The 13,332-nt window shown below is 46.0% G+C and overlaps 1 protein-coding gene across 1 annotated transcript in view; it reads left to right on the plus strand.

The window, feature by feature from the left end:
- LOC130283359 (cystathionine gamma-lyase-like) overlaps window positions 1–2,311 on the plus strand; it is a 43,796-nt gene extending 41,485 nt beyond the window's left edge. Inside the window, exon 12 of the mRNA XM_056532747.1 lies at window positions 1,880–2,311. Coding sequence (XP_056388722.1) covers window positions 1,880–1,945 — 66 coding nt within the window. The 3' untranslated portion in view covers window positions 1,946–2,311. The remainder of the gene's footprint in view (window positions 1–1,879) is intronic.
- Window positions 2,312–13,332: the final 11,021 nt, after the last annotated feature.

A 13,332-nucleotide genomic window follows, 5' to 3' on the forward strand; every position in this document is an offset into this window, starting at 1 on the left:
TACGCTCAGGCAGGCCCCTAGTCACCTCTTCTCTGCTCTAATTCTATAATGTTGATATATGTACATATTTAGTAATTATATATATTTAATATACTGTATAGTACTTACCTTGTTTAGCGTCGCAGGACCTTCGGTCATGTGGCCATGTTAAAATCCTCTAGGGTATGTTGGAGGACCTTTGGAGGTCCTTGGGTCACATGTTGCCCATAATCCTTTGTAATGGTGATTGACATCAGTATGGACCAATTAGCTCTAGTCCAGCCCCTGCCCATATAAGGGAGCTGTAGCCAATGATCGCTCTCTTGGGTTGCTGCTCTTGTGGATGCCGGACTAGCAGGACGGATCTGCGCAAGTTGCAAAGAAACGCTAGGCCTGAAAACCTATCGGCCTCAGCTGAACTAAACCGTGAATTCTAAACTATTCCCCGCTAATGCTAGTGTAACTACTGGACCGCAACTAAATCCCCTAAATCCAGTGGAACAGCGCATATTACCTTAAAGACTCTAAATTGCTAACCTTTGTCAATCTCCAAGAAAGCAGTTGTATGTATAGAGACTGTTCCGGTTATGAAGCTTGCATAAAATCTTCAGTAAAAGTTACACCTGTTTCAGCAAACTCTCCGGTTGTGGACATTCCATTATTATCTACCTCCCTATCGCTCTTGGGAAGGGTGGCGGTAGGACAAGCATTACAGAGGAGCCCTCACCCTGGCGTCACGAATAGCAAGGGTTAACAAGCACCCTTTAGTCACTGCACAGCTACAGCCCCATATACCCTACTCCCCCCAGGCTATGACAAAGGAAAGCACTCCATAGTGTGATCGCCTGATGAAGCGGTTTGCCACGCCTGCCTGATCCTGTGGTTCTTTTGGAGGAAATTGTGTGTTCATCTTGGAGCGGGGCTGTGGAAATCTAAGTCCCTCCTCCTGAGGGAGGGGCGAGGAGGCAGCTGTGTACGGGGGGGAGGGACGTGCAGAACTGCGTCCTGCACAGCTCCGCCTTCCCCCTCCCCTCGCTGTATGTTCGGAAATCTCCAGACAACTGATGGGAGGGGCCAATGTAAATATGCAGGGGGGCGCTGTTCTGCACCTCACACCAGCAACCCACCAATCATCAGTTTACCAGAGCCCCTGCACCCACATCTACACAGTGATTAGAGAAGACGGCTCTATTTTAGGTGTAATGCAGCTCCCCTTGAAGTAAATAGAAGCGGAGCTGCAGTAACCCAACACGAACACAGCACAATGTAAGGCGCTGTCTCCCTACAGCTCCATTTACTGCAGGCATGTGTGCACAGTGGTTCAGATGAATAGCTGATCAGTGGGGTTCTGGGTGTCGGACCCCCACAATCAGATATTAAAGGGATATTCCAGGAAAAAACTTTTTGACATATCAACTGGCTCCAGAAAGTTAAAACAGATTTGTAAATTACTTCTATTAAAAAATCTTAATCCTTTCAGTACTTATGAGCTTCTGAAGTTAAAGTTGTTCTTTTCTGTCTAAGTGCTCTCTGATGACACGTGTCTTGGGAACTGTCCGGAGTAGAAGAGGTTTGCTATGGGGATTTTCTTCTAAACTGGGCGGTTCCCGAGACAGGTGTCATCGGAAAGCATTTAGACAGAAAAGAACAACTCAACTTCAGAAGCTCATAAGTACTGAAAGGATTTAGATTTTTTTTTAATAGAAGTAATTTAAAAATCTGTTTAACTTTCCGGAGCCAGTTGATATATAAAAAAAGTTTTTGCCTGGATAACCCCTTTAAATTTTAATATAATAAAGATTTATCATTAAAGAATGTTATATCTATTTTTTTTTGTTACCCTTCATTATCTGTAACATTTTTAGAAGCAATAATCAATTTCTTTTTTCTTCTCTTACAGCACCCGGACCTTACAAACCCGACCAAGGTGGAGGATTTACTGCAGCATCTGAAGCTGAGCTGCTGAATATTATTAACCTTCACAATCTGATTCACAAATATAATAGGATTGTTATAGTGAAATACAGTGGGGATCAAAAGTTTTGGCACCCCAGGTAAAAAAATGTATTAATGTACATAAAGAAGCCAAGGAAAGATGGAAAAATCTCCAAATTACAGATTAGACATTCTTATAATATGTCAACAAAAGTTAGATTTTATTTCCATCATTTACACTTTCAAAAGTATAAGTATTGTATGTACAGTATAAAGTGGATTACCGTATATACTCGAGTATAAGCCGAGTTTTTCAGCACGATTTTTCGTGCTGAAAACACCCCCCTCGGCTTATACTCGAGTGAACTCTCCAACCGCAGTGGTCTTCAACCTGCGGACCTCCAGAGGTTTCAAAACTACAACTCCCAGCAAGCCCGGGCAGCCATCGGCTGTCCGGGCTTGCTGGGAGTTGTAGTTTTGAAACCTCCGGAGGTCCGCAGGTTGAAGACCACTGCGGCCTTCGACATCATCCAGCCCCCTCTCACCCCCCTTTAGTTCTATACAGTACTCACCTCCGCTCGGCGCTGGTCCGGTGCTGCAGGACTGTCCGGAGAGGAGGTGGTCCGGTGGGATAGTGGTTCCGGGCTGCTATCTTCACCGGGGAGGCCGCTTCTAAGCGCTTCGGGCCCGGCCCCAGAATAGTCACGTTGCCTTGACAACGACGCAGAGGTACGTTCATTGCCAACGTAATTCTGCGTCATTGTCAAGGCAACGCCTCTATTCCGGGCCGAAAGCGCGGAGAAGAGGCGCCCCCGGTGAAGATAGCAGCCCGGAACCACTATCCCACCGGACCACCTCCTCTCCGGACAGCCCTGCAGCACCGGACCAGCGCCGAGCGGAGGTGAGTACTGTACAGAACTAAAGGGGGTGAGAGGGGGCTGGATGATGTCGGTGGCCGCAGTGGTCTTCAACCTGCGGACCTCCGGAGGTTTCAAAACTACAACTCCCAGCAAGCCCGGACAGCCGATGGCTGCCCGGGCTTGCTGGGAGTTGTAGTTTTGAAACCTCTGGAGGTCCGCAGGTTGAAGACCACTGGGGGCGGATGATGAGAAGAGGATGATGAAGGGGGGGGGGGGATGATGACAAGAAGATGATGAAGGGGGGGTGTGGGATGATGAAGGGGGGTGGGGATGATGACAAGGGGATGATGAAGGGGGGTGGGGATGATGACAAGGGGATGATGAAGGGGGGTGGGGATGATGACAAGGGGATGATGAAGGGGGGATGTGTGGGATGATGACAAGGGGATGATGGCAGGTGATGATGATGAGGGTCTGGATGATGACAGGCGGTGATGATGATGAGGATGTTAATGACGGGTCTGGATGATGACAGGGGGGGATGATGTATTTCCCACCCTAGGCTTATACTCGAGTCAATAACTTTTCCTGGGATTTTGGGTTGAAATTAGGGGTCTCGGCTTATACTCGGGTCGGCTTATACTCGAGTATATACGGTACATATAGAATAACAACCACAATTCTATGATAATCCCACCCTTGGGTCTGGTTTGAGGATTGTTCTGTTCCTTTATTACGATATATTTTACACTTTATAGGCTGCTCTCAGATAAAGATGTCTGATACCTGGAGAACATCCTGTAATCCGTAGTAAATTGTTATATAAATTGTTATATACTCTGGTTTGTCCATTTGTCCTTCAAACTTCAATAAACTGGTATGACTTTTAACTACAGATTTTTTACTACAGAGTCAACGTATTGTGCTTTAATATCCCTGATAAGACGTCAGCCGCAGTCATTTTTTAATACAAAGTCAATCAGAACATCAGTTGAAATCATGTGTTTTGATCATATTTCCTTTACATGATTTTGGTGGCCGCCATCTTTCCTAAGCTGCTGTCAGAGTCAGGACAAGATATCTGTGGGTCTATGGCTTAAAAATGCTAAGGTTCGCCTCTCGTCCCTTAGGCCTCATTCAGATGGCTGTAATTCGGCCTCATTTTACTGTTCTTTTTAAGACAGGACGTTTAAGCCCAACTGCATATCTACAGTGGGGCAAAAAAGTATTTAGTCAGCCACCAATTGTGCAAGTTCTTCCACTTATACATTTTCATCATAGGTTATAACCTCAATTATGAGAGACATAATGAGAAAAAAAATCCATAAAATCACATTGTCTGATTTTTAAAGAATTTATTTGCAAATTATGGTGGAAAATAAGTATTTGGTCATTAAGAAAAGTTAATCTCAATACTTTGTTATATCCCCTTTGTTGGCAATGACAGAGGTCAAACATTTTCTGTCTTCACAAGGTTTTCACACACTGTTGCTGGTATTTGGCCCATTCCTCCATGCAGATCTCCTCTAGAGCAGTGATGTTTTGGGGCTGTCGCTGGGCAACACAGATTTTCAACTCCCACCAAAAGTTTTCTATGGCGATGAGATCTGAAGGGACATCTCTTAATAGCAGACACTTTTTTTTCATCCCCCGTGAATGTCCCCTATTGGGAGATTCTACTGTACCAAACCATGACCACAATAATAACCATCATGTAGTAACAGGATAATACTACAGTACTGATACAGAATAAAACCACTATACACAGACCAGTATCACCAATGACACTGCTATACAAGGGACAAATTATTGTACCACACGATGACTACACATTATTATCATACAGTGACTGGATAATACTACCACACTGATAACACCGCTATACACAGACAGGAATGACCCCAGCTCTACAGACCATATCAGTGATTACATAAAGTTACATCAGGTGACCTCTTCTCTGGTCACAGTCAATCACATTTCAGCGCAGAGGACCTCAGGAGAATGTCAAATCCACTGAGAACCCCTGCACCTGAACCTGCTGGCAAGGTAAAAAGAACAACAGGGGAGGAGGGAAGAGGAAAAGTGATGTGGCATGAGGGGGGGAGATGGGATCATTTGGAAAAGGTGGAATAAAGTGGCATAGGGGGATAAAGGGGGAATGAAATGGCACGGGGAGGGGAGAAATGGCACAGGGGATGATAAAGAGGGGGTGATGAATTAAAGAGTGAAATAAAGGAGTAATAAAAAAGCACAGGGGGGATCAAGGGGGAATGATGTGGCACAGGGGGAAAGGGTGGATGATTTGGCACAAGGCACGGGAATAAAGTGGCACAGGGTATTAAGAGGCAAGGAAATGGTACAGGGGGAGATAAGGGGGTGATTAAATGGCACTGGGAGATTCTCCTTTAATATTGCATATTATCATGTTTTATGGGTAATTACACTCTGGAGTGAGTACAATACAGTATTCTGCATTTAGAAAGATTTTCAAGGCCACTCCAGGACCTTGAAATGCTTCTTACGAAGCCACTCCTTCATTGCCCGGGTGGTGTGTTTGGGATCATTGTCATGCTGAAAGACCCAGCCACGTTTCATCTTCAATACCCTTGCTGATGGAAGGAGGTTTCCACTCAAAATCTCACGATACATGACCTCTTGCCTTGGTCCCTTTGCTGAAAAACAGCCCCGAAGCATAATGTTTCCACCCCCATGCTTCACAGTAGGTATGGTGTTCTTTAGATGCAACTCAGCATTCTTTCACCTCTAAGCACGAGTTGCGTTTTTACCAAAAAGTTCTACTTTGGTTTCATCTGACCATATGACATTCTCCCAATCCTCTTCTTGATCAATCAAATGCTCTCTAGCAAACTTCAGATGGGCCCGGGCATGTACTGGCTTAACCCCTTAAGGACGCAGCTCATAATCACCTTAAAGGGGTACTCCGGTGGAAAACTTTTTTTTTTTTAAATCAACTGGTGGCAGAACGTTAAACAGATTTGTAAATTACTTCTATTAAAAAATCTTAATCCTTCCAGTATTTATTAGCTGCTGAATACAGCAGAGGAAATTCTTTTCTTTTTGCAACACAGAGCTCTCTGCTGACATCACGAGCACAGTGCTCTCTGCTGACATATCTGTCCATTTTAAGAACTGTCCAGAGTAGGAGAAAATCCCTATAGCAAACATATGCTGCTCTGGACAGTTCCTAAAATGGACAGAGATGACAGCAGAGAGCACTGTTCTCGTGATGTCAGTGTTGGCAGGGGACCCACTCTTCGGCAGTCACCAAAGATGAGGGTCTTTAGAACTTCCTCTTGGAACTGCAGGTATGTCCCTGCGTTGCCAGCGTACTGGGATAGTACAAAAGAGTTTTACATGGCAATCTGTACCATGTGGAAGACAACTTTTTTGTACCATACCCGTGTTTTCCGCACGGCATTATATGGCTTGAGGACTTGCTCAGAAAGATCAACTCCCCTCATATACTGATTGTAGTCCAGAATGGGAAAATTTTTATTTATTTTTTTACTCCTAACCTGTCCCTACCTAATCGAAACTGTCCCTGATGGCTTTCTGTACAAAGGGGCCACAGAAAGGGAGCAAGGGGGTACTTTTTTCACTCTGAGAGGGGAGATGGCAGCACGGGGCTCCGTCCTGCACACCAGATCACTAAAGAATGGTGGGCAGAATGGAGCAACATTCTCCTACACCCACCTCCCCATACTGCTGTGATTGGTGCAGTCACTCCGGCCCCCCAATCACAGCTGTACTGGGGGTGGCAACACTGCCACCTCCCAGTACACTACGGATGATGATTGGTGGTGTATATTACACTGCCAATCATCATTCTTATACGGGTCATTGGGTCACATGTGACCCCCATGACCCTGGATTCGCTGCAGATCGTCGGTTGGTATTTACCGGCGATCTGAGGCGATCGACCATATGCGGGGGTCTCACGACCCCCTCCGGCGATGAGCCGGAATGCCTGCTGAATGATTTAAGCAGGCATCCCGATCTGGTCCCCGGCCAGCAAGCGGCTGGAACCAGAGTCGCCGAAAATCGCCGGTCTGAAGTGACCGCCGATTTCTGGCAATCGTCAACATGCGGGGGTCTCAGGACCCCCCTCGGCGATGTGCCAGGATTCCTGCTGAATGATTTCAGCAGGCATCGCAGTCCGGTCCCCGACCAGCTGGCGGTAGGGACCAAAATTCCCACGGGCGTACCTGTACGCCCTGCGTCCTTAAGGACACAAGAGGTTAAGCAGGGGGACACGTCTGGCACTGCATGATTTGAGTCCCTGGCGGTGTAGTGTGTTACTGATGGTAGCCTTTGGTACTTTGGTCCCTGCAGGTCATTTGCTAGGCCTCCCTGTGTGGTTCTGGGATTTTTGCTCACCGTTCTTGTGATCATTTTGACACCATGGGGTGAGATCTTTCGTGGAGCCCCAGATCGAGGGAGACGATCAGTGGTCTTGTATGTCTTCCATTTTCTAATAATTGCTCCCACAGTTGATTTCTTCACACCAAGCTGCTTGCCTATTGCAGATTCAGTCTTCCCAGCCTGGTGCAGGTCTACAATTTTGTTTCTGGTGTCCTTCGACAGCTCTTTGTTCTTGGCCATAGTGGAGTTTGGAGTGTGACTGTTTGAGGTTGTGGACAGGTGTCTTTTATACTGATAACAAGTTCAAACAGGAGCCATTAATACAGGTAACGAGTGGAGGACAGAGGAGACTCTTAACCCCTTAAGGACTCAGTCCATTTTGGCCTTAAGGACTCAGACAATTTAATTTTTACGTTTTCATTTTTTCCTCCTCGCCTTCTAAAAATCATAACTCTTTTATATTTTCATCCACAGACTAGTATGAGGGCTTGTTTTTTGCGCGACCAGTTGTCCTTTGTAATGACATCACTCATTATATCATAAAATGTATGGCGCAACCAAAAAACACTATTTTTGTGGGGAAATTAAAACGAAAAACGCAATTTTGCTAATTTTGGAAGGTTTCGTTTTCACGCCTTACAATTTATGGTAAAAATGACGTGTGTTCTTTATTCTGAGGGTCAATACGATTAAAATGATACCCATTATTATATACTTTTATATTATTGTTGCGCTTAAAAAAAATCACAAACTTTTTAACCAAATTAGTACGTTTATAATCCCTTTATTTTGATGACCTATAACTTTTTTATTTTTCCGTATAAGCGGCGGTATGGGGGCTCATTTTTTGCGCCATGATCTGTACTTTTTTTTTGATACCACATTTGCATATAAAAAACTTTTAATACATTTTTTATAATTTTTTTTTTAATAAAATGTATTAAAAAAGTAGGAATTTTGGACTTTTAAAATTTTTTTTCGTTCACGCCGTTCACCGTACGGGATCATTAACATTTTATTTTAATAGTTCGGACATTTACGCACGCGGCGATACCAAATATGTCTATAAAAAATGTTTTTTACGCTTTTTGGGGGTAAAATAGGAAAAAACGGACGTTTTACTTTTTTATTGGGGGAGGGGATTTTTCACTTTTTTTTTACTTTTACTTTTACATTTTTTTACATTTTTTTTTACACTTGAATAGTCCCCATAGGGGACTATTCATAACAATACCATGATTGCTAATACTGATCTGTTCTATGTATAGGACATAGAACAGATCAGTATTATCGGTCATCTCCTGCTCTGGTCTGCTCGATCACAGACCAGAGCAGGAGACGCCGGGAGCCGCACGGAGGAAGGAGAGGGGACCTCCGTGCGGCGTTATGAATGATCGGATCCCCGCAGCAGCGCTGCGGGCGATCCGATCGTTCATTTTAATCGCGAACTGCCGCAGATGCCGGGATCTGTATTGATCCCGGCACCTGAGGGGTTAATGGCGGACGCCCGCGAGATCGCGGGCGTCGGCCATTGCCGGCGGGTCCCTGGCTGCGATCAGCAGCCGGGATCAGCCGCGCATGACACGGGCATCGCTCCGATGCCCGCGGTTATGCTTAGGACGTAAATGTACGTCCTGGTGCGTTAAGTACCACCTCACCAGGACGTACATTTACGTCCTGCGTCCTTAAGGGGTTAAAGAAGAAGTTACAGGTCTGTGAGAGCCAGAAATCTTGCTTGTTTGTAGGTGACCAAATACTTATTTTACCAATGAATTCATTAGAATTCCTGCACTGTGATTTCCTGTATTTTTCCCCCATTCTGTCTCTCATAGTTGAGGTTATAACCTATGATGACAATTACAGCCTCTCATCTTTATAAGTGGGAGAACTTGCACAATTAGTGGCTGACTAAATACTTTTTTCCCCACTGTAAGTGCAGTGTCCCCCTTTGTACTCTGCCGGGTACAATTACAGTGCTGGGATCAGATTATCATCTCGGCTGCAGCACCCCATACATCTGGTGCATGGAGCGAACTTCGACTGACAAATGCGGGGCAGAGGCTCACGATGTCACAGCCACGCCCCGTTCATTACATCACAGCCACGCCCCGTTCATTACATCACAGCCACGCCCCGTTCATTACATCACAAGCCAAGCCCCGTTCATTACATCACAGCCACGCCCCGTTCATTACATCACAGCCACGCCCCGTTCATTACATCACAGCCACACCCCGTTCATTACATCACGGCCTTTGGATAGGGGATAAGATGTCTAGGGGGCGGAGTACTTGTAATACACAGTTGGCTAGACAATGGAAAAAAGCAATGTCCATGATTTGAAGACCCAGAAGGGGTAGTAACTCACGATTGGACCAATCGTTTCCCAGATTTTCAGGACTTTATTTTCTTTAGGGATAAATCTTCTTTACAAAGTGGAGTTAAGCTTGTAACAGACACAGAGCTCAGATCTTCCATCAGCTCAATACCTTGGAAGCGACGGCGTTTCGGGGCCGTGCTCCCTTAGTCATGCGTACCAGGTGTGGAGGGAGGGAGGATTATATAGAGATACAAGGTAAACACCTATTCAGATAAGTAGAGCATTATTTGAAAATCACATGCAATCATTTTTAGCAAGAGCTCATATTTTAAAATAGCGTATTATCAGAATGCTTTAAAGGGGTACTCTACCCCTAGACATCTTATTCCCTATCCCCAGTGATTCTTAACCTTGTTGGAGGTACTGAACCCCACAGTTTCCTATGCGCATTCACTGAACCCCTTTTAATTGGAAAAATAAAATATGATTTTTTCAATTCAAAACATAGGAGCTATATATATATACGTATATATTTATACATAGGAGGTATATATTTAAGTATATATTTATACATAGGAGGTATATATTTATACATAGGAGGTATATATTTAAGTATATATTTATACATAGGAGGTATATATTTAAGTATATTATTTATATACATAGGAGGTATATATTTAAGTATATATTTATACATAGGAGGTATATATTTAAGTATATATTTATACATAGGAGGTATATATTTAAGTATATATTTATACATAGGAGGTATATATTTAAGTATATATTTATACATAGGAGGTATATATTTAAGTATATATTATACATAGGAGGTATATATTTAAGTATATATTTATACATAGGAGGTATATATTTAAGTATATATTTATACATAGGAGGTATATATTTAAGTATATATTTATACATAGGAGGGTATATATTTAAGTATATATTTATACATAGGAGGTATATATTTAAGTATATATTTATACATAGGAGGTATATATTTAAGTATATATTTATACATAGGAGGTATATATTTAAGTATATATTTATACATAGGAGGTATATATTTACGTATATATTTATACATAGGTGCACAAAATGAACAAAACCATTAAGAACAAAGAACAAAAACATGATGTTCACACAAAAACATAATGAATATTTACTGCAAATCAGTGACTTCTGCTGTCGTCTTTCAGAGACCTGTTCAGAAATGCGCGGCTTTACCTTGGCAAGTGCCACTCCCATGTCATTTTCGCAACAATGGCAGTATCCCCCCACATTAGGCAGGCAGTGTTCCCCCCACATTAGGCAGACAGTGTTCCCCCACACATTAGGGAGGCAGTGTTCCCCCACATTAGGCAGGCAGTGTTCCCCCACATTAGGCAGGCAGTGTTCCCCCACACATTAGGCAGGCAGTGTTCCCCCACACATTAGGCAGGCAGTGTTCCCCCACATTAGGGCGGCAGTGTTCCCCCCACATTAGGCAGACAGTGTTCCCCCACACATTAGGCAGGCAGTGTTCCCCCACATTAGGGCGGCAGTGTTCCCCCCACATTAGGCAGACAGTGTTCCCCCACACATTAGGCAGGCAGTGTTCCCCCACATTAGGCAGGCAGTGTTCCCCCACATTAGGCAGACAGTGTTCCCCCACATATTAGGCAGGCAGTGTTCCCCCCCACATTAGGCAGACAGTGTTCCCCCACACATTAGGCAGGCAGTGTTCCCCCACATTAGGCAGGCAGTGTTCCCCCACATTAGGCAGACAGTGTTCCCCCACACATTAGGCAGGCAGTGTTCCCCCACATTAGGCAGGCAGTATGTTCCCCCACATTAGGCAGGCAGTGTACCCCCACATTAGGCAGGCAGTGTTCCCCCCACATTAGGCAGGCAGTGTTCCCCCACATTAGGGCGGCAGTGTTCCCCCCACATTAGGCAGACAGTGTTCCCCCACACATTAGGCAGGCAGTGTTCCCCCACATTAGGCAGGCAGTGTTCCCCCACATTAGGGCGGCAGTGTTCCCCCCACATTAGGCAGACAGTGTTCCCCCACACATTAGGCAGGCAGTGTTCCCCCACATTAGGCAGGCAGTGTTCCCCCACATTAGGCAGACAGTGTTCCCCCACATATTAGGCAGGCAGTGTTCCCCCACATTAGGGCGGCAGTGTTCCCCCCACATTAGGCAGACAGTGTTCCCCCACACATTAGGCAGGCAGTGTTCCCCCACATTAGGCAGGCAGTGTTCCCCCACATTAGGCAGACAGTGTTCCCCCACACATTAGGCAGGCAGTGTTCCCCCACATTAGGCAGGCAGTATGTTCCCCCACATTAGGCAGGCAGTGTTCCCCCACATTAGGCAGGCAGTGTTCCCCCCCACATTAGGCAGACAGTGTTTCCCCACACATTAGGCAGACAGTGTTCCCCCACACATTAGGCAGGCAGTGTTCCCCCCACATTAGGCAGGCAGTGTTCCCCCACATTAGGCAGGCAGTGTTCCCCCCACATTAGGCAGGCAGTGTTCCCCCACATTAGGCAAGCAGTGTTCCCCCCACATTAGGCAGGCAGTGTTCCCCCACATTAGGCAGGCAGTGTTCCCCCACATTAGGCAGGCAGTGTTCCCCCACATTAGGCAGGCAGTGTTCCCCCCACATTAGGCAGGCAGTGTTCCCCCCACACATTAGGCAGACAGTGTTCCCCCACATTAGCCAGACAGTGTTCCCCCACATTAGGCAGACAGTGTTCCCCCCACATTAGGCAGGCAGTGTTCCCCCCACATTAGGCAGACAGTGTTCCCCCCACATTAGGCAGGCAGTGTTCCCCCCACATTAGGCAGGCAGTGTTCCCCCACATTAGGGTGGCAGTGTTCCCCCCACATTAGGCAGGCAGTCTTCCCCCACACATTAGGCAGGCAGTGTTCCCCCACATTAGGCAGGCAGTGTTCCCCCACATTAGGCAGGCAGTGTTCCCCCCCACATTAGGCAGGCCGTGTTCTCCCCACATTAGGGTGGCAGTGTTCCCCCCCACATTAGGCAGGCAGTGTTCCCCCACACATTAGGCAGGCAGTGTTCCCCCACACATTAGGCAGGCAGTGTTCCCCCACATTAGGCAGGCAGTGTTCCCCCACATTAGGCAGGCAGTGTTCTCCCACACATTAGGCAGGCAGTGTTCCCCCACATTAGGCAGGCAATGTTCCCCCACACATTAGGCAGGCAGTGTTCCCCCCACATTAGGCAGGCAGTGTTCCCTCCACATTAGGCAGGCAGTGTTCCCTCCACATTAGGCAGGCAGTGTTCCCCCCACATTAGGCAGGCAGTGTTCCCCCACATTAGGCAGACAGTGTTCCCCCACATTAGGCAGACAGTGTTCCCCCACATTAGGCAGGCAGTGTTCCCCACACATTAGGCAGGCAGTGTTCCCCACACATTAGGCAGGCAGTGTTCCCCCCACATTAGGCAGGCAGTGTTCCCCCCACATTAGGCAGGCAGTGCTCACTTTTGCTCCGTATCCAGTTTTCTGGCTGGACTGAAAACTGCAGCACACAACGGTTTACAGTCCGGCCAGAAAACTGGATATGGGGCAAAAATGAGCCGACCGGAGTCACTAACGAGATCGGGGACGGCTGGGATACGGGATTCCCAACCCCACAGCCGGATCCAATCCCCATATGGACAAAACGTAGTGTGAATGCAGCCTAAAAATGCAACAGCCAGAGTCCCTTTGATATACAGCAATCCCTCAACTTACAATGGCCTCAACATACAATGGACTTTTCTGGACCATTGTAACTTGAAACCAGACTCAACATACAATGTACAGACAGTCCAGATCTGTGAAACGTGTCAATACCC

The sequence above is a fragment of the Hyla sarda genome, chromosome 7 (genome assembly GCF_029499605.1).
Source record: "Hyla sarda isolate aHylSar1 chromosome 7, aHylSar1.hap1, whole genome shotgun sequence".
Lineage (NCBI taxonomy): Eukaryota > Metazoa > Chordata > Amphibia > Anura > Hylidae > Hyla > Hyla sarda.